The sequence below is a fragment of the Myotis davidii genome, unplaced genomic scaffold (genome assembly GCF_000327345.1).
Source record: "Myotis davidii unplaced genomic scaffold, ASM32734v1 scaffold194, whole genome shotgun sequence".
NCBI classification, from domain to species: Eukaryota; Metazoa; Chordata; class Mammalia; order Chiroptera; family Vespertilionidae; genus Myotis; species Myotis davidii.
The window spans coordinates 1,600,356-1,622,333 of record NW_006286673.1 but is presented as its reverse complement, the minus strand read 5'-3'; the positions used below and the strand labels follow the sequence as shown (position 1 = coordinate 1,622,333).

The 21,978-nt window shown below is 48.6% G+C and overlaps 1 protein-coding gene across 1 annotated transcript in view; it reads left to right on the top strand.

Moving 5' to 3' along the window:
• Nucleotides 1-11,314: 11,314 nt before the first annotated feature.
• PFKP (phosphofructokinase, platelet) overlaps nucleotides 11,315-21,978 on the top strand; it is a 63,772-nt gene continuing 53,108 nt past the window's right edge. The window contains exon 1 of the mRNA XM_006758149.2: nucleotides 11,315-11,518. Coding sequence (XP_006758212.1) covers nucleotides 11,404-11,518 — 115 coding nt within the window. The 5' untranslated portion in view covers nucleotides 11,315-11,403. The remainder of the gene's footprint in view (nucleotides 11,519-21,978) is intronic.

The following is a 21,978-nucleotide window of genomic DNA, read 5'->3' as shown; positions in this document are numbered from 1 at the left end:
GCGGAGAAGGTGGCCCTGTCCCTCTGGCCTGTGGGAGATTGGTCTTTAAGCCCAAGCCCTCTGGGCATCTTCCTCCTGGGAGGAGGGGTGACATTCACTGTTGTTACACTGGGAGGGACGCTCCCTCCAAAATAGGTTTGGTGGTGCTCATTCAAGAGTAACTGCTTTCCTTAGGAAGTCATGTTTATTCTGTATTTCAATCCCAGAATCTACATTGTTTGGAAATCTATCTTTGAAGCTAATTTTAAAATACCAAAAATAATGGGAATAAAGGAGCACGTAGAGAGATTTTGTTTTTGCTGCCAGATCTTTGTGGCTCTCAATGGCCATTGTATTACATTTAAACTGTAAAAATATGACTATAATCGACCCTAAAAAATTGCCAGTCACATGTTTCCCATTAAACCAGACAGGTAAGATATATTAGGTTTTCTGTATGTCATGCTGTCGAGTAATACTAGTAGACCAGTACCCATTATACCAGCATTTCGAATACGTTGGAACCTAGATGATTACAGAAGTGGTAATTTTATTAATTCTTTACAGATGTTCAAGAAGTGCTTCTTAGCTTGAAATGTAACTGACAGTTTTCTTCGCATTATGGTTCTTTTCTTAAGCCCAGAGGAGGGACTTCCATGTTGGCCTGGGACAGGCTGCAGGCATGCACCCGAAAAAACAGTGCCCTTGAGGTATAGGTTCCTACGAAAATCTAAGTATTATAGTCATTGCCAAGGCCCCAGGGGTTGGCTTACTTTTACTTCCTAGATAAGGAGACACTGACAGGAGGCAGTTAAATTTACTTGTGAAGGTCACCATCAGCGGGCTGAGCTAGATCCAAACCACAGTCTGAGTGCAAAGTCCAAGCTCCTTATCAAGAAGTCACTTTTCATTATGTTTTAAAACACAAAGCTGGCTGCTTACCAGGAAGTTTCAGAGAACCACAGCAGAGCGTGGGGCCCAGCGCACAGGCCAGACTGCCTGGACCAACCCTCTGGTGTGTGACTGTCACTCGGTGTCCTTGTCTAGTTACTGGAAACACTAATAGGCCTTTCCTCAAAGGTTGTTAGATTCTGTGGGTTAGAAATGCTTGAAGGGCTTAGAATAGTACCCAGCACACAGCACAACACTCACTCGAAGTCTAGTCACGGGGATGGATGGATTTCAATCAAAAGACCTCGCTCAGCCTGGTCAGTGTAGCTCTATGGTTGAGTGTCAACCTATAAACCAGTAGGTCATGGTTCAATTCCCTGTCAGGGCATATGCCCAGCTTTTGGGCTCACTCCCCAATGTGGAATGCTTTCAGCAGCAAGTAACAGAGCCCAACACACTTGCATAGGTTAAACAAGTAGGGTTATTTTTTTCCCCCCTTATAACAAAATGCCAGAGAGAGAGATAATTCCTGACACTGGATGAGCTGTTCAGTAAGAGTGACATAAACTTCCTATTCTTTCTACCAACCTCAGAACAGTTCCTTTTATCCTAAAGTTATTACCTCATGATCACAAGATGACATCCATGACTTTTGACTTCAGTTTCAAAAATGATTGTAATTATTAAAAAAAAAAAAACAAAAAAAAACTCGCTCAAACCTAGCTATGTTACTGAGGCCCAGCTCTGGTCAGTGTGAGCTTCTTTAATAAGAAGTCCCCCAACTTACCACTGTTAGTTAGAATTACATCTGCATAGTAATTGAGGAAAGTGACTTATAAACATAACCATCGTGGGAGAAAAAGAAAAGTTTACAAAAGAGAGTGAACTCATGAATTTTTTTTTTCTGGCCTATAATAGATAAAGCCCCATGGTTCTGAGCACACATGTGATTCCTGGTGAAAGATATTTTAAGGATATAATTTGTTTTCTGGATCAAGTAAGTATGACAGATATTTAGGAAAAAATGTCAATTGTCTCAAGGTCGATGGATGAGGCATCATTGTTCAACAAAGTGCAATCTAAGATATAGTCGAGTTATATTTGGAAGTTCCTCTCAGTTACCATCTAATTTTAAAAATAGACTAAGAAACTTTGAGGAACCTGAAGGAATTGAGTGAGTCAAAGTGACACCGTTATTCTGATGATTCAGAACAAGAGGAAAGTTATCACTCCCCAGTCCTTTTGTTTAACACTGAATCCCATTTCTCATAGCGACTAAAATAGCTAAAGCCAAGACTTCCCTTTCTAAAAACATAAAATAACCTAAAGTGAATAAAATCCCCAATGGCCCGAGTGGTGACACCAGAGCCCAGTGACCCCTTTAACCGTTACACTGTTGTTCCCAAGACTCTGGACATGTTCTGTGTGTGTGGTTTTAAATCGGGTCATTCTTTTAGAAACCTTTAGGAATCTTTGTTGCTTCTCCCATCTTACTACTTAATAGGCCCAATTTTTCTATGAACATGGGAACTCATGCCCAGAAGGAACACTCAGCATCAGAAGCATTCCTCCTGACTCAGCACCACTCCAAGAGCCTACAGAAGGGGCTCAAAGTAATAATTTATTCATCCCTCTCAAAAGCAAGCGCGGCCTTTGTTAAGCCCAGAGAAACACTTAGGACTGGTGCATGACGGTTGGAAAAGTGATGCAGTAACTTATATAACACAGCACCCTCCATCAGAAGGCACCGTTTTCAAGTCCACATTTTTTTTTAAACCATGTTTTATTTTTTAAATTTCAATATAGAGTTGATATGCAATATTATATTAGTGATATCAGTCTCAGGTGTACAATATAATGATTTGACATTTTTTTAAATATATTTTTTCATTAATTTTAGAGAGAAAGGAAGGGAGAGGGAGAGAGAGATAGAAACATGGATGAGAGAGAGAATCATTGACCAGCTGCCTCCTGCACACCCCCTGCTGGGGATCAAGCCCAAAACCCAGGCATGTGCCCTGACCAGGAATTGAACCATGACCTTCTGTATCTTAGTTTCCACTTCGGTGCATGGGTAGACTCTGAACCACTGAGCCACACTGGCAGAGAGGTTTGACATTTTTGTACCTTACAATGCGATCACCACATTATTTCTGGTAATCATCTGTCGCTGTGCAAATCTTTCACAATATTGACTATATTCCCCTTCATGGTTTTCACCCATTCTCTACCTCCTCCCCTTTAGCAACCAACCTTGTCCTTATGATCTCTGCTTCTATGAGTCCGTTTTTGTTTTGTTTTGTTTAGATTTTACGTATAAATGAAATCATATGGTATTTGTCTTTTTCTGTCTCACTATGTCACTTAACATGACACCCTCTGCATCCATGTTGTCACAAATATGGCTTTCATATGGCTGTGAAATATTCCATTTTATATATGTACCATGTTATCTTTATCCATTTGTGTATTGATAGACACCTAGGTTGCTTTCATATCTTGGCTATTGTAAATAATACTTCAATGAACATGGGGGTCACAGTATCTTTTCGAATTAGAGGATTTTAACCTGGTGTTTTATATTCTTTGGCACCGGATTCTTCACTGTCAGGAAATGTGAGCTCAGCACATCTAAAGCAATTCATGAAGATGAAAATTAACAAGTTATTCAGAGTACTCAGTAGAACCTGAGCCATAGAGACATTCAATAGACTTTGATTCTGGCCACTCACTCCTTCTCAGTAAGGAATAGATCAATGTTTTCTACTGTTTCTTTAAGAGCATTCTCTCTGGTCAGGGCGGTGCTTTCTCTGGGTCCTGCTTCACTATCAGATCTTATGCACACAGACATGTCAACTTCTCCTGCCAGGGCTTTTATTCCAAAGTGTAGTCTTTGCTTATAAGCTTGTTCCAAGACTAGTCTGTACATCCAGTTGATTTATGCTAAACTGTGCTTCTCTTCTCTGTGTTCTAGATGTGGGACACAGCTTACAGGAATGAGACATCTCTCATCTGGGTGTCCTCCCTCTGTTCCCCTTGGGAAATCTGTTTTCCTCTTTCTGTGATGGCAATGAGGGTGGGGTTTTAGGGTCATTTTTTCCAGGAAACCACTTCCTACCTAGAAGAGGATTGAAAAGAAACCAATTGTTTGAGTAGCACGATGACATGGCCTCTCTCTCTCTCTGTGTCTCTCTATCTCTGCCTCTCTCTCACACACACACCAGTACCTACTCAAGAACATCACTGTTTCATTATTTCAAGCTCAGTGTCACGCAGGTTAAACATGATTACAAAACATCTCAGACTCCGTGATTATATTGATATATTGACTGACCAGATGTATAATGAGAACTAGTCAATAGAGGGCTTGTGTGACATTATTGTTTCCACATCCACCCCCACAAGGATGCAAAGGACTGGTCCTAATAGGACAACACCATCCGTGCTGGGAAGCAGCCCACTCCAGAGCCAGGGAGAATGGTCAGCAAATCTCAGGGTCCTAAAAAGGGAACAAATTCTCAGCATTGGTTACTATTTATACTGAATCCATGCTACCTGGAGAAAGTGCACTGTGTTGAAAGGAAGAAAAGCCATGCCACCCTATGAGGACCTGTAAATCATTTGACCCGTGGCCAAGAACATTCCTGGGAAGATGTCCAACTCTGTTCCTTAGGGAAATTATTCATTGTCTTCTAATTGTTTTTATTGAGGTATAATTAATAAAGATGCTGGTCAAAGGGCACGAAGCTTCAGTTCTAAGATGAATAAGTTCTGAGGATCCGAAGTCCAGTGGTGACTCGACTTAAAATGCTGTAATGCGTGCTTCAGGGTGGCCCAGAGTGGATGTTAAGGGTTCTCATAATTTTCAATCTGGGAATAAATATGACTATTGAGAGGGTTGTGCAGTCTCCTGTCTGTGACTTGTCAAACTGTCCAGAAACTAATAAAACCTCAAGTTGTATTGGGCAGGATTTTGCTTTGTCAATATTGCAGTCATGGTAACAGCTACATAAAACTTATTTAAAATTACTCTTTAGATATGTATGTGTTTTTAAATTCCAATGTTAGTTAGCTGTGGGGGGGAAACAAATGACTTTTTAACAGCTTTGCTGAAATATAATTCACTCAAACTATTCCAACAAAACACCTTATGTGACCCCCATTACTCTGGAACCGGCTCATGACGCCACAGCCGCTCTTACTAAATGTGAGGCATCTGGGTAGTTCCTATTTTCACTGTTTGAAAGGAAACATGCTGGTCATCTCCCACAAAAGCTGATGTCACCTCCAGGACACTGGGGACTTACAAATCACACCAAATGTGTCAGCTCGATTAGTAAGAGCACCCAGAGTGTGCTGCTTTGTGACCAGGGGGCCTGCAGCCTGAGCCTGTGGGAATACCCTCCGCCCTCCCTGCCCACCCTGGCCCTTGGGATCAGCCCGGCAGTCCCAGACAGTCTGAGAAGTGCAGGGCCCCGCTCACAGCCACCTCAGCTCACACCTCCTGCTCCAGGGCTTGGCCATACAAGGAAGTCTTCTCCAGCCAGGATGACTAAGCCCTGACCCGCCCATGGAGGAGGGGAAAGGGAGCACTGCCTCGCTGTCAGCACCACCACGTTTGCTCTGGCATGTCCTTTGGTGACCACTGTTATTCCTCCTCCTGGAACCAGTAAAGTGGGACCCAAGGTCTAGGAGAAGGAGTGAGCTGTGAACTAATTTCAGCACCTACCCCTTGGCACTGAGGGGTTGAGTCCAGCTCTGTCCAGCCCCCCCCCTCCCCCCAGGGACTGCCCTGCCTCTACAGTGCCAAGACAGCCTCTCATCTCTAACTTAACCCTCCAGCTCCTGTAGACTCATACTGAGTCTAAACTTCAAATTCTCAGGGTCCCTCCTTACCCAGAGCCTGCCAGCTCCCTCCCCCTGCTCTCTCTCCCAGCTCTCTGTCCACCATCCTGCCTCTTCTCCCCAAGCTCCCCTGACCCCCTTCCTGGCTACTCCCCAGCACAGTGCCCACACAAACCTTCCTTTCATCGGGCACACATCCTTCTCTCTCAAGGCCTTTGCTCAGAACGTTTCAGCCCTTACCTGTCCCTCTGTTGACAGGTCACAGCCATTCCTGGAATTGGGCGTTAAACCCCAGGGGACTGAGGTGGACCCCTCCAACCTTCTGCCACACTTTGTGTTCATCGCCCCCAAGAGGAGAGAGCCTTGCAATCCCAGTGCTGGCCCGGGACCACCAGCAGAGAGATGGTGTCTCAAATGTACGACAGGGGAGTATGTGAGACGAGGAGGCCCAGGCCCAGAATGGTGGGAGTCCCTGAAGAATGTGTCAGATCCTGGGACACAGGCTGGTCTGTGGCTGGGAGCCTCGTGTTCCCTGAAGAAGATGCAGGCTGAGCTCCCACTGCTTGGCCTCACGAAAGCTGGGAATACAAACGAAGCTCAGTTAATGTCCTACCTACAGTGTGTGTGCACATGCGTCTACATGTATATAGTAACGAAGAGGACAAGAGTGGTCAGAGAAGAGAGCTCACCCAAACGGGGTTCAGAATTCATAAGCATGATCTGAAAGTAGCCATCTCTAGAAAGGATAACAGAAGCAACAGAAGCAGGGCTCACAGAAAGAAATGGGGACCCATTTGCTAATAAAGTGAAGCTATTTCATCAGGACACAGATAACAAGTTGGGAGAATAAACTTGAGTCATAAGAGCCTCGTTTATAAAATGGATGTAAAGAATAGAAGCAGAACAGCCAGAGACAGTCACATTCTAGAAAAAGAGCTGCTGCCTTCCCTGTAGCAGAGTCTCCCCAAAATGATCAGGGAGACTCTGGGTGGTTGGCCAGGATGTCTGGGCAGAAGTGGTGAGTCATTCCTCGCTTTCTCTCTCCCTCTCCCTTTCCATCTCTCTCTCCTACTCTCCCTTATCTTCTCCTTCTCGCTCTCCCTCTCCATTTATCACTTTGGTAGAAAATTCCCTTAAGATAATCCAACAACATCCTCTGTGCTCCCTCTACGTATATCAAACTGACCTCTTATCTATGCATCGGTTTCCTACTATTCTGCCACCAGGAAAAGCCCACACTCCCCCTAACAGATCCTGTTGTGTTATTTCTATGATGCCAAATCACTAGAAGAAGAAGAAAAAAACCTCTGCAAAACCCATTCACCAAAAAGTGGGAGAATCTTAACATGTCCTTTGTGTGTGTGTGGGTGGGTGGGTGGGTTGAGTGCACGGAAGCTCAAAGCGGAACCTGAGCTGAGTGTAGAAGCCATGCTGACTGTTAGCATAGGTGTATATGCTGTCTTGGCATTTAAACTTTCTACTCACATTATACTCACCTGACCTTGGATGTGTCCTTTAACTTTTTGTTTGACTTTAAAACAAATCTGAGAGTAAGTCTATAAAGAAAGTTTCTGAACCCTCCACTGAGGTCAAAACGTTGGCTTGGAGGCGGAAGACCAGTAGCCAGGCAACCTGAGAAGAGAGGGGCGCCTCCTGCTCCAGAACCAGGCGCCAGGGACAAAGGTTTCTATGTGCCGCTCCACAGTCTGGAGCCTTGGAGAGCAGCGTGTTTTAGCCAAAGAGGCCGAGGTGAAGTGAGGCAATGACATAGAAGGGACTTCTTCCTCCCAGGCCTCTGGGCTGGCTGTGAGAGCCCTGGGTTGGGGAGTTGGAGCTGGAATCTTCCAGATTCTCTTCATGGGAGAATTCAACTGGGTACCTGCAGGGCCAACCCTCCTCCCCATGTCTGCAAGGACTGCAGCCCTTGTGAGGCTGGCTTATTTAATGTTGTTGACAGTATTGAATGTTGGCATTTAACTGAATCCGCAATCATTCTCAGAGCTGGACGGATTATCTTCATGTTTCTAGTGACCGATTACATTGTTTCCAGAACAATTTAGCTTCCTTGCTAACAGTAATAATACTTCAGTCTGTTGCCCGCCTCCTTACCAAGTCTAAACTCACGTATTTTTATATCAAATGTGAGACTTGATGGTAGAAGCAGAACAGGTAAGAAGTTATTGCTGTACCATCATCACAGAATAAAGAAAGTGGGGGACCACAATACTAAGACACTAGAAAGCAGGAGACACTTGGAGTGATATTCTAGCTGAAGTATTGGCCGGGGTTTTCCATCTTTGACCAGCAGAACTAGGTTCAAACTCAGGTCTCGACACCAAAATCTTAAGTTTTTTCCCTTACCCACCATTAATTTTGGTGGCGGGGAAGGGGGGGTTGTTAACAAAAATATATTTCATTTTTTACTACCGACAGACACTTTGCCAAATCAAAGATAAATGAGAACAGCTATCCAAGAAGAAAGGAAAAGCAGGCAGGCGTCACCAGTACGGAGAGAGAACACCTGTGAGAACTCTGGTGCTCCCACTGGGCGCTGGTGCCGCCGTCCTGTCTCTGCTCACTGCACAGGAGGCATGGGTTGAAGGCAGCATTTCCTAGTTTAGCACATTTACTCTTGGATTTCCCTAAATCTAGGGGAGAAGGAGAGGGAGTGGGAGGAAAAGGGGGATGGAAATGTAGCTGGGGCTGCAGATTAGTTCAAAGCTAGCTCCTGATTGGAACCAAGGGAAAATGCCAAGAAGAGAGACAGAGTTTAAGCCTGCAGCCGGTGAAGGACCGAGGCCCTCTGTCCAGCAGCCCTGGGGATGAATCCTGCCCACAGCACGAGTGCATACAGTCCTTCCCTTCCCCCTGATGAGTTTCAGGCTGTGGGCAGACACTTGTGAGACCCTGAGCAGAGGGTCCAGTGAAGCCCACCTGAATTCCTGATCCCTGGAGTGATTGTTCCTGTGATATGTGTGGGCTGGCATGAGCCACACAATTTTGCAGGAACTTGTGAGGCCGCAATAGAGAATTAAGGTGCATCATGTCCTACTGAGGTGAGCTGCACAGTTAACCGGGCATGCAATTCTGCTCTCGGGTATCAGAGAGCTCTCTTCTAAGGCCAGAGTTGAGGTACCTCCAGTTGAACTATTAAAACACATGTATTGCAAAAGAAGAAGGAAAGAGAGATGGCTCTTTCTTTCCATGTTAACTGAGATCTCTGTATATTATTCCCTGAGCTTAGTCAGGGCAGAATGACACATTTCCTATCTGAACCACAACTCTGTGTAATTCGCTTTAAAAAAAATCTTTTGTAAAAACGGTCATAACTTTGGAGGTCTGACAATTCTAAACTTTGTTATTTTTATTTAACTGTAATATTTTTATACCAAAACAATACTAGTTCATTGGAGGAAAAAACAATTCTTGTAATAAGCAAAAGAAAGGAAATAAAAATGTCTAGATTTATTTATACATATATACACACACATATGCACACACACAGGCCTCCATTATTTCTAACCTTGCCTTTTGTTAATGTTTCAACAGATATTTACCTTTATGACCGAAACAGCAATTGAAAAGTGTGTGTATTTTTAGCATAATTTGCATCATTTACTGTCATGTTTGAACACTACTTGAGTTCTATCATTTTCTAAATTACAGATAATCCGATGGCAAATGACCAGTCTCTAAATTATAAAAACATTATATTTTAAGAAGATAAAATTCAGTGTACACCAACTTTTCCAAGTGTAGTATGCTCTAGAAAGGGAGGGATGATTCTAGAGCACAAATTCTGAGCTGGGGGCACTGGAGCCCTCTGAGTGGAGGTGCTCAGAGCCTCCTGTCCTTGGAGAGTAAAGGCCACCTGTATGCCATCGTCAAAACACCCCGTGTCCCTTTCAGCATCACTGGCCCTGCTGGGCTCCATCCATCAGCTGGTTGCTCTCAGACTCTGCAATCATCAGAACAGCTGGGAGCTTGTTAAAACTATACATTCCCTGGCAGCACTCCAGGAAACTGGACTTCAGTGGTTCTGGTGGAGCTAGAAAAAAAAAAAAATAGGCCAGGTGATTTCCATAATCATAGGGGTTCAGGATTCTCCATTTATCCTGGCCTATAGCAGAGATCAGACTTCCAGGCTTGTCCATGGCAGGCATTTTTTTTTCTCTTTTACAATAAAATTTTGATGCTCAGAGACATGAGTGGGAAGATGAGGCGAGCGTATTTACACAAGCACCCAACCTAAGTCTGTGCACCCCACTCCCCTTCTGTCTGGAGTGGCTCTATAGCAAATAGCTTGATTGTGTTGCTATCACAGGATTCTCTAGGACAGTGGTTCTCAACCTTGGCTGCACATTAGAATCACCTGGGAATCTTTTTAAAATCCTGATTTCTGGGCCTCATCCTCTGGAAATTCTTCTCTTGTATCCATTCAACAAACATTTATAGCGCATCTAGCAGTCTCTGTTTGTTGTGCCATCCTCACTGTGACCTGCAAATGAATGGGACCTCATATGAAACTCTTGGGGTCACTGCACCCCAGTACCGGTGCCTCCTGAGGCCGCCCCTGAGGGGTTCGTCTGAGTGTCAGCCGCAGGTAACTGGCAGGAGGTTAATCTCCGCAAAGTGTCAGCTTGTTCATCAATCCCCCTTCACACACACACACTGGATGCAAGTATCTTAGGTTTGGAACTCCCAGCAGGGCTGAGCTCATCTGGCTGACACCTCAGGAACTCGGTTTCCTTAGGTAGGAACTTAGGTCTATCTCCACCGCCAGCCTTTCCTCACTTCCTCCCACCCAAGCCGGGCGCTAAGGTCCCCTCTCCAGTCATGTTCCTTCTTGTCCCCCGTGCAGGCCGACGGGGTTAGGGCGCGCCAGAGCCCTTGGGGGGACAGAGGTCAGGACTTTGTCATCGCCGGTCGCGACGCCTACGTTTGCTCACCAACTAGACTAGAGCATCCGTTCCGATTCCTTCCTCTCGACCTGAGGCTGGAGGGGAAAACTGGGGCAGCCCAGGAACCGGAGGGTTCCCGCGGGTCCTAGCGCCATCTGGCGAGGAATTCTGCAGGAATCAGGGCTCGAGCCTCGGCTGGAGTTCTTTCCCTTCTGTACGATGCTCCCACCCACCAGCGGGGCTCCCCTCAAATGAGGTGCTCCCCCAACCTGCAGCGGTCCACCCCCGCCCACCGCCTCCCACCTGCGGTGTTACCAACCCCCGCCCCCCGCAACCTGCGATGCCCCACCCATCTCGTGATGTCCCGCCCACCGGCTGCGAAACTGTAATGTGCAGCTCTACCCACCAGCAAGGCTCCCACAGTTGCAATGGTCCCGCCTATCTATGAGGCTCCTCCCATAGCCGATACGCCCCTTCTCCAAAGGTCCTCACTGACACACCTGGGCTCTTCCGCCTGCGAGGCTCCCGCACCTTCGAAGCCCGCCCACCAATGGCACGACCCGCCCATCCCCGCCCCGCCCCGCCCCTTCATCTGCATAGCGCCCTGCCAAGCCGTACGCCCCTGCCTGCGGCACCTCCTCCGCAGACCCCGCCCCGTGTACCCGCCCCTAGCTTTCGATTGGCGCGCACGGAGTGGGCGGGGCGAGCGGTTCTGAGCGGTGGCGCCGCGGGCGGGGTGCACTGGCTGCCTAGCACCCGGCCCAGCGCGGTGTCCGGCCTGTTCGCCATGGACCACAACGGTGACCCCTCGGTCCCCAGAGCTTCCTTCCGAAAGTTCCTGGAGCAACTCTCCGGGGCCGGCAAAGCCATCGGCGTGCTGACCAGCGGCGGGGATGCCCAAGGTGCGCTACCATCTCCCCGGGCCGGGGCGGAGCGGGGCGTCGGGGAGAAGGGATGGAGGTACCAGGGGGAAAATGTGGAGACCCGGTCAAGCGACAGGGGTACGGGGAGAAGAGAGATGTGGGAGAGCAGCCCGGTGCCCGGGACCTGCAGGGGTACCATGCAGGGGTTGGAGCGGGCCGGGCAGCCTCCAAGTCCCTGCGGGGGCGCGAAGGGAGGGGTATGGCAGCCCAAGCCGTCATCCGGAAGATGAATTAATTTTCCACTTCCACGTTATTTTAAAAATTGAGGGTAGCGACGGGGTCGTCTGGGCCGCCCTTGTAGGTCATCTAAATCCGGCTCGTAGGGTGGGTCCGGAGGCCCCTGAAGGTGGGTGACAGCGCGGCCACCTCCAATGCCGGGGCTCTCTCCCGCCCTGTGCTGCGGAGGAAACGGCGGTACCCGCAGCGCGTCTGGACTCATGCCCCTACGCGGCGTGGGCGGGGTCCCCGCTGCGGATTTCTGGACGCGTCCGGGGGCGCGGGGGTCCCCGGGCGGGGTGGCCAGGCGTCCGGCACACTGCACGTTTACACCGGGAGATTTAAAGAAGGGGTTTCCGCCGCTCTAATCGCCTTTCCCCTTCCGGCTGTGACCAAACCGAAAACTAAATTGGGTCACTCGGCCTCCCCGCCAGCCTCTCTTTGGGGGAAGGATTAGGAAGCGGGGACTCCGGGACGTCACCAGCACCCAGCGCGGACTCCAGGGGCCCCACCGCCTGCGTGGAAGCGGATTTGGGGGAGATAAGGACAGGAGTCCGAGGCCCGCGGACGCACGAAGAAAATATTTCCATATAATGGGGGAAGGAGTGACACGGCCACGCCCAGGCTGTGGCGCTGGGTGCACGTGGGGGCGCCAGGGTTCCCAGCGAGTGGGTTTTCCAGATCCAGGCAAATCCCTGGGTGGAGCGAGCCTACCGCTAGAAAGTGGATGGGCGTTTTCAGGCGGATGCGGACCTGGAGCCTTAAGAACCGTGCAGGCGGGGACGCGTCCGGTAGCTGGTGTGTGGTTTCTCCCCTCCTCCCCAGCCCCAGATTAATTTAAAGACTCTGCGGCCTCATTTCCATCTGTTTGGAGGCCACACACAAGGTGGAGGGAGGCTTGGGTTAAGGTTCTGGCGTCCTAGCTGGTGCCCACCCTCCCCGCGACCTTCCCTTTGCCCTTGAGCGGGGCGTGGCTGGCTCGGGTGCTGCCGGTTGGCGCCCTTGGCGCGTACGTGATGCTTGGCCTGTCGCTGTCGTGTGCCCTGCGCCCTGGGCGCTAGGCACCTGGCACGCAGCATCCCCAGGACGTCGGTGCCAGGCGAGACCCTCCCACTCCTCTTGAACGTGTCTGTCGCAGCGTCAGTCATCGCCCCCGCCCCACAGGCCCACGCCTTTGCCTCCCAGGGAAGCAGGGCTGTTCTGATTTGATATCCTAGTAAAATGACTCAGGTTTTCAACATTCCAGAGAAAGAAAATGTTGTGATATAGCAGAGGCCGGGACTGAGGAAATGCAGAGCGAAATCAATGACATTGCCCACCTTGCTTAAATGAATAAACACCAGAAAATGTGCCAGGCCGGGTCGTGTGGGGTCCTGGTGGGGCTGAGAGTAGCTTCCCTGTCAAAGGCTTCAAAAGCACGTGTGCCTGCAGATGCTAGCACAAATGAGGAAGCATCTTAAATGAATGGCATCCTGCCCCCTCCAAGGAGCATAAAACGTTGGCACAGGAAGGGGAACTGGCCTTAAGCCTCCAGGCTTCAAGGTCAGTGTTTCAAGGTTATTTTACAATTAAGGTGCTATGTCTGTTGAAAAAAAAAAAATATATATATATATATGGGTCATTCCTTTGAATCCTTGTCTAAAAATTTGCTTAACCACCTGGTAGTTGGCATACAGGCACTCAGGATAATGGTGCAATAGACAGAATCAGCATTTTCTCTGTTACTCATCCTGGCCCTGCCACTTGTGAGCAGCTATAAAAGAGTTCATTCATTCCGTTAGTCCACACCTCTTCTCAATGAAAACAAAAACTCTAAGAGAAGGTTGTTTGATTGGTGTCCTGCCAGGTTACTAGGAGATGGCAGTTCTCACCTCAGCGGGTAGCATCCTCTTTGATATCCTGATGCTCCCACCTGGCACATCAGGGCTGCCCTACATTCCTGGCAACCCACGGTGGCCTCTTGTATGCCCTCCCTCCCCCTTCCAGGCAGAGCTGTGGCGGTTGACTGTTTTTTCTTGGACTTCATGCAAAACGCCAGATGTTCTATTTTGAGTCCATGTTGGATCTGCCTGAGCTTTTGGGAGCATTTCTTTCCGAGGGAGCTCACTGGAGACATGCTCAGAGGGTCTGATCTTGGCAGCGGCAGATTTACAGACCCTTAGAGTAGGTTGTTCCCAGAGATGTTTTGGACTGCCCACCATTTCCCCACTTTCTCTTGATTCTAAGTTAGATCAGTGTTGGATTTCCTCTGAGATCCAACAGAAGAATTTTTACACGTCTTATCTCCAGGCGTAATTACACGGCTCCAAGACATATGTGTCTTCATTTTGGAGGTGGGGACAAAGACCCACAGTGAGATAACTGACTTAGTTAAGGTTATGCGGCTTTTAAATGGCAGTGGCAGGATTTAAGATAAGTTTTATGATATCTCAATCTAAATGCTTTCCAGGCCATGGTGCTCTGAGGGGACCTTTCTCAGAAAACGCCTTTTTACAGTGACAGCAACCACATTAAAATACAGTGAGAGTGGCTGAAGTGAAGTAACACTTGATTCCAAAGTGATGAAATGCTTTTGATTCCCAATGGAATTTGCATTATATAATCTATTAAAGAACAATAACACCATAAATCCTCCATCTATATTCCTGACTCCCTAGCCCCACTCATTAGGGAAGAGTATTTCTAAAGCTAACTATTTTTTTTTTTTTTCATTACTTGGGTTTCTTCTGTTGTCACAAGGAATCTGCAGACTTAAACTGATTTTTATTTTAACCTAAAATAAGTTCCCATTGCCAAATGGACAGACATAATCATGACTCAGTACCCACCCTCAAGCAAGATTGTGCCACACACCAAAGGTGACTCATCATCTTAGATACCAACTGTGGGCTTCCGGAGGGGCTGGTAGGGCTGAGAGTTCTGAGCAATGGAGTGGACCCTAAGGGCAGAGTGAACACCGGGCTGAGTCCCTTTTTGCCCATGGCAGAGTGAATAGCACTCACATAAATCTAGTTGATGTAAGTCTTCCCATTCATGGTGAGAATAGCTAACATTTGGTGACCATTGCAATGTGGCAGGTGCTAATGCTTCACATTCTAACTCATCCTCATTTGACACATGAGCAAGGGAGCTGTGAGATGCACGGAGTGTACTTTGTACATCTCAGAAGTTTGAGGTGTCATCTGCTAAGCAGTAGGGCTGCAGTGGAAATGGGGGGCCAGACACAGGTGACATTCCCCAGGGCAATTCCCCAGTGCCTTTCTGGTGCCCAGCGCAAAGGTTGGCAGCTCACTAAGAAGTGTGGACCAATTCCTTCCTCTAGGCATTCCAGCTGTTTTCTTTTCTCATGAAGTCATGTCAATTAACTAAACCTCTGCTAATCCAACGCACTCTTTCATCTCCTGAGCAATGTCTGGGGACAGTGAACACCTGGAGATTTGCAGTCAGAAATGTGAGGTACTGTGGATGGGGCCCAGGCAACCTCATTGGCCTTCACTGACGTGGATTTCTTGAACGTTGCTTTGGGGCCCTGCTTGGGGCGTTTGCGGTGGGTTCCTTCTGTGCCGGCCCTGAACTGTGCGGGCATTAGAGCCCAGTAAGATGCAAAGGGCAACTGAGAACAGTCGGCATCTCGCCTCACAGCTCCAGCCCCTTACAATCCTGGAATTCTGTACATTCTGTCCGGGGATCTTTTCTTTTTTTCTTTGGTTAATATATATTTTTATTGATATCAGAGAGGAAATGAGAGGATGAGAGACATAGAAACATCAATGATGACAGAGAATCATTGATGGGCTGACTATTGCATGACCCACCCTGGGGATAGAGCCCACAACCCAGGCATATGGTCTGACAGGGAACCAAACCCATGACCTCCTGGCTCCTAATCAAACAATGCTCAAACACTGAGCCATGCCGGCCTGGCCACAGGGGACCTTTTCTGGTTATAGTGTAATAACTTAACAAAAGTGAATGGGTCTGGGAGGCAGAGTGTTAAAATGCTAATGTTAACCTCATGTACACGTGGGGAGTCTGTGCAATTGCAAAGTTGTCTACAGATGCAAACACAGTTGTGTGACATTTTGTCATCTTCAAAAAGCATGTTTTCCCCCTTGGTTCAAACCTTTGATCAGGGAGAATTGGGGCCATTTGAATATGATGCATCCATCCACTGGGCTGTCAGAAGCAATTCTAATTAGAGCCATGAAGGTAGGGCAATGCCATTCTAAAGGCAGACATCAGAACACAACACTGTCCATCCACTACGACTGTAATTGTGCTGAGAAGGTGTCTGGCTAAAGAACAGATGGCCATGTGTTAAGGAAGTAGTTGAGTCACTTTTCCAGTTACTCTTTTCACCCAGCTTCCTAGGCTGCTGTGTTTTTATGTGGTACCAAGTGTCTGCCAGCAGGCCCCTTTATCCCATGTGTCTTCCCCCTGACACTTAGCATGTTGGGGATCACAGTCCTTGTGCTTGTCTGGTGGGAAGAGGCGGCCAAGCTGCTGGGGAGCAGTGCCCGGAGCTTCTCTCTGCCAGCAGTGAGACGGGGTCTTCCATTTTTTCATTTGGAAAATGAAAGTGGAGTCACTCAGCTCTTATCTCCTTCCTCCCCTCCCCCTTCCTGTTCCCCTTCTCAGTGAAAGGCTGAAGGCCACAGGAAGACAGGACGGACAAGGAGAATGTGCAAAAGAGAACGGCATGTCACTGCTCTGCCTCTGGCCCTGCTGCCCCGGGGTCCACACCTTCCTCTCTGTCCTTGCCCATTTAGAAGGTTTAGGGGACATATGTACTACTATTTGTAATACCTTAGACAATAAAATTTTAAAAAAGTAATGTTACCTCAATAAATGGAATGAAAAAAAAGAAAAAGAAGGTCTAGGGGAGGCCTGAGAGTCCACTCCAGCTGCTGGTCCCACTGGTCAGCTGAGGACACGCTTCAGTTCTGGGTCCACGGGGCGTTTAGGAACCCAGGCAGCTCAGACCCCTCCAGCAGTTTTCTGCGAAGGTTCTCTGACCAGGAGCTTCACTGGATTGTAATATAGGACCCTGTCTATAGAAAGGTGGAAACGAGTCATCAGTGGGGTCAGAAGTTTCTTTTGCTTAGATCAGGGGTGGGGAATCTTTTTTCTGTCAAGGGCCATTTGGATATTTATAACATCATTCGTGGGCCATACAAATCATCTACTTAAAAATTAGCCTGCTCTATTTGGTCAAACATTTACTTAACTCACCCCTAATGCCTTGGCGGGGCCAGACCAAATGATTTCTCGGGCCTTATAGGGCCCGTGGGCTGGACATTCCCCACCCCTGGCTTAGATGATGGGCGGAAGGGTGCCCTGGGGTCACCCATGCCACCAATCCTCCCCATCTTTAAGATCTGCTTTAACATCCCAGGTCTGTTTTCATTTAACTGTTCCACAAATTAGCAATGGCCTTGTAAGGTGAGTGCAGACCTCGGCCTTCCAGCCCTCCTCTCGGGCAGTGGCTGTGTGACCTGGGGGCAGATGAACATGGGAAGGAGGCAGACCTGGGGGAAGCCTTGGTCCTTGGAGTGCCCAGGACAGCCTGTGTCAGGGACCCTCCATCTGACCTGGGGCAGTGGCGGGAGGAGGCAGCCTGGGGAGGCGGCAGGGGAAGCCTGCAGGGGCTTTGAAGGAAGAGGTCAGAGCCAGATGGGCAAGGTTCCTGGGGAGCGGCAGGAGGGGAGGACTTTGGATTTAGCCTGTGTGACCCAGAAGCCACCTGGAGGCATTGGCTGCCTCTCATAGGGGTGGTTTTATGGAGGAGGGTGGGAGGCAGGGGGAGAAGAGGCCAAGTTTAGGATCTCAGGAGGAGCAGGATTGGGCCTTGGGTGGAGGGTTTTGGGGGTGGGGCTGGGCACCTGGCAGGGCCCCCTCTGCTTGGAGGAGGGGACCAAGGGGCATGGGATGGGTTTGTAAATGGAGGGTCCGGCCTCTGATCGGGCTCCCTTTGCAGCAGGAAGCAATGCAGAGTAGCGGGTGAGCGGAGGTGGAGGCAGATAGGGTTGGTCAAAGGACATTCTTTACAGCAGTGCTTATCTGCTTACCAAGGGGGAACCAGCAAACACCAGCGAGGAGACAGGCCACACTGGATACGGGCAGTGGAGTAGTTGCCGCCTTTCAGGAGGAGCTCTGTGCTAATGCATGCGGCAGAACTGACTCAGAACTTGCCTCGAAAGGGCAGGTCAGAGCTGCTGAGCAGTGGAAATGGGCCTCGGACGGGGGCTGTTCTATGTGTGACTCACCACATTAAACAAGAAGCAGAAGAAGCAGGTGACGTTAATTTTAAATGTGTATTTTAGTCAACCCAATAGTTCAATCCAGAGCCCATATAAAGAGCATTTAGTTAGCTCACCTTATTTTTTCCCAGTGACATTCAGGCTCACTCCACAGAGAGGTTCTGGCCCAATGTGCTCCTGTTTAGAGGGTCCCTATTGACTGTTTACGTTGGAATAACATGGAAGGGCTGCTGGCCGTGGTCTCACATCTGCAGCGGAGGCTGGGACACAGCGTGGCAGGCACGCTTCCCCAGCCGCTGGCCAGGCCTGGAGCCGCTTTTCCAGATGTCTGCTTGGCTGCCTCCCTCACTTCTCTGATTCCTGAAATAGCGCTTCTCCTGGAGGCCTGAGGCCAGCATTAGCTCCTGGCGGACAGTTGCAGCCCCTCTCTGCACCCCACACTCCAGCCCCCCCCAGCCCTGCTCTGCATTTTATTCTTCCCTGACCCCCTTCCACCACAGGTGTCATGTGTTTATCCTGTTACTGTTAGCAGCCAGGGCCAGCCCCACCAGGGCCAGGAGCTTCCCCTGAATTTCTCAGTGACAGAGAGCAGTGTCTGGTCCAGAGAAGACACGCCTTGCATCTTCGGTGGATGGATGGATGGATGGATGGATGGATGAAAACCCCCTTCGGGATTTATCTAAGTTTTCTGTAAACTTTGAACACAAGACCCAGCAATTTGGATCGTCCATGAATCAGAGACTCTCCCAACTTTGTAACTTTGATTCGAGGGGGAGCTGACATCGTTATACAGCTCTCCTTAGGATTTTTTCCCCTGTCAATTCCTAAACTATTAAAGGGGAAAACTTGATGGAGAACTCGAGTAGCAAGTGCAAGTTAAGGTGTGCTTTAAGTTTGTTTTCTAACAGATCCCACACCTTTGCTTTGGTATAGAGATGAAAGCCATGTGAATTCAGGAAGAAACCAGTAACAGGGCTGAGCGACCTGACTTTATTTTTCAAAAAGGAGATTAAAGATCAAAATGAATTGGGAAAGGATTTTAAGTACTGAGAAATGTGCAGGGAACATGGCTAAATGGGATCCGAAAGGAGGTTTCTCATACTCTTCAGATCACATAGGAAATGACAGAATGAATCCCAGTTATTTTATCAGAATCAACATATTCCTTGTTTCTTACAAATTACTCAAAGTTTAAATCTCACCAGAACAGAATCTTAGGAAGCATTTGGAAACCTGGAGTCCACCCCACTCCCTGGTTCAAGGAAGAAATCACGTAGTGACTAGCTTACCTACATGATGGTTTAGCAAGAAGATGTTAATAGGTAACGTCAAGAATAACCAATGGACACAGACAGTAGGGGGCATGTGCTGGGGGCGTGAGGGGGTGAGGAGAATTCAATGGGGGGAAAAGGAGACATATGTAATACTTTCAACAATAATTTAAATTTTTAAAAAAGAAAGAAAAGAGCCTAACAATCTACTCTTTCTATTTTATCTAAAGTAATTACCACACACTTTCCCACTTAACTCCTTCCTAATTTTTTTCAAACTTTAGTTTTGGTTCCCATCACAGTATTGTACATCCCCGGAGGACTGGGGTTTAAATTTTTGCAAACGAGGAGGACATTACTTTCCAAATATGAAGATTCTTACTCGGTGGCAGGATTGCACTGCCCCATGGAAATGATTGTGAAAGCTGTTTTAATTCCCAGGTCTGGCTACCAAAACCAAAACAAAACCAGAGTGAATGGACCCGACTGTGTGGAGCTGTCACTGAAAAAGCAGTCTGAGTGCAGAGTGAAAGGCCACGGACTGTGTGTTCTGAGTGGATGACGCCGAGCTCCAGGACAGTGCTCTGCAAAACAGTGAAACCAGAACCTGGCCCTGCTCACGCAGCAGACTGTCAGGACCCAGCGCAGGGGCCGGTGTCGATCCCGGCCATGTGTGTGAGAGGCCACGGGTGAAAACGGGCTTTTTCTGTGTTCCTCGGTGTTTGTCCTCCAGGGTGCTCCTCGGAAGGCAGCCACCTGGAGGGCCCAGCCCCTGCAGCAGTTTGGGTCCCAGCTATGCACCCAGTTGAAAAGGAGAGCTGGTAACCGAGTGGGCCCCGCACCACACAACAAAACTGGAAAGGCAGTTTTTTCTTAAAGTTCCCTTTGGTGATTCTCACGCACAGCACAGCCATCGCCCTAGGGCAGCAGTTAGGGCAGCGGTTCTCAACCTGTGGGTCGCGACCCTTTTGGCGGTCGAACGACCCTTTTACAGGGGTTGCCTAAGACCATCCTGCATATCAGATATTTACATTATGATTCATAACAGTAGCAACATTACAGTTATGAAGTAGCAATAAAATTTTATGGTTGGGTCACAACATGAGGAACTGTATTTAAAGGGCCAGAAGGTTGAGAACCACTGCCCTAGGGAATTAGGTCATACCTTAAGGTAAAATAAAATGAAGACCAAGGTTTACACACCAGCTTCGCTTCGCCGTTTATTTATTTTATTTTATTTTAAATATATATTTTTACAGAGAGGAAGGGAGAGGGATAGACAGTTAGAAACATCAATGAGAGAGAAACATCGATCAGCTGCCTCCTGCACACCCCCAACTGGGATGTGCCCGCAACCAAGGTACATGCCCTTGACCGAAATCGAACCTGGGGCCCTTCAGTCCACAGGCCGACGCTCTATCCACTGAGCCAAACAGGCCAGGACCGTTTATTACTTTTGCTCATGTGGCTACCAGTTCACCTGCTCAGAGCCCAACCTCCCGGTCTCCCCAGGAGCACCCAGGCCCCTGAGGCTGCCTTGTGCATCAGCCAGCCCAGGTGCTGGGGCACTAAGCTCAGTTTTTCCTGCTCTGAGCAGAGGATACCCCTCAGGCCCAATCAGGAGGCAGCTAGCTCCTAGCTGGGGAAAAGGCCAGCTGGTTTTACTAAAATCACAGGACCTAGGAAGTGAATAAAGCCTGTGAGGCTGGGTGCTACTGCTCAGAGGCAGTTCACCTCCTGGGAGCTTGGTGAGAGGGAGGTGCTCAGGGTCCTTCCCTGCCTGGGAAACTCCTGGGGCCCGGGAGCCCCGGCCTGGGGCCGCTGCAGGAGGAGGGGTGACAGGCCATTTCGCTGTGAGTACAGCTGCAGCCCAAGAGGCAGGGGGAGACTGAAGCCAAGGAGCTGACGTGAGGATTGTTCAGATGGTGTGGGACAGAGGTCAGCATTGGGCAGGCTTTTATTGCACAGGGATCTCCTGGGCTCACCTCTGGATCATGTCCCCCTTGTCACAGTTTCACTCTTGCCGTTTCTTATGCAATTCTAAAACCCCCAACTTGTCTGTCGTCTTTTATCCCGCTTTTATGAAGTTTTCCCTTCCCCCATCCCACCCCCTTGGGGACAGGGGCTTCAGGAAGGGGGTAGTGGGGTGTCAACCTTGCAAATCTCCCCGAGACAAAGCACTGGTGTGGTGTAGCTTTGGGCGGTTAATTTAGCAGTGACAGTGGCCACAGCAGAATACAGGCTTAGACTCAGGGAGCCTGTTGGGAGGGACCCCGAGGGCTTGTTTATCAGGTCAGGTCTGAGGGTTGAGGAGGCTGCATGCACACCTGACCCTGTGAGCAGGGAGATGTGGGCCTCAGCCATAGGTGCCATAAACCTACACAGGGTTCCTTTTTCTCCGCATCCTCCCCAGCACTTGTCGTTTGTTGATTTGTTGATGATAGCCCATCTGAGAGGTGTGAGATGGTACCGCACTGTCGTTTCGATTTGCCTCTCTCGGATGATTAGTGACTTTGAGCAGGCTTTCATATGTCTCTTGGCCTTCCTTATGTCTTCTTTCAAAAAGTGTCTATTTAGGTCTGTTGCCCATTTTTTTGATTAGGTTGTTTATCTTCCTTTAGTTAGGTTGTATGAGTTCCCTGTAAATGTTGGAGATTAAACCCTTATCGGTGATAACATTGGCAAATATGTA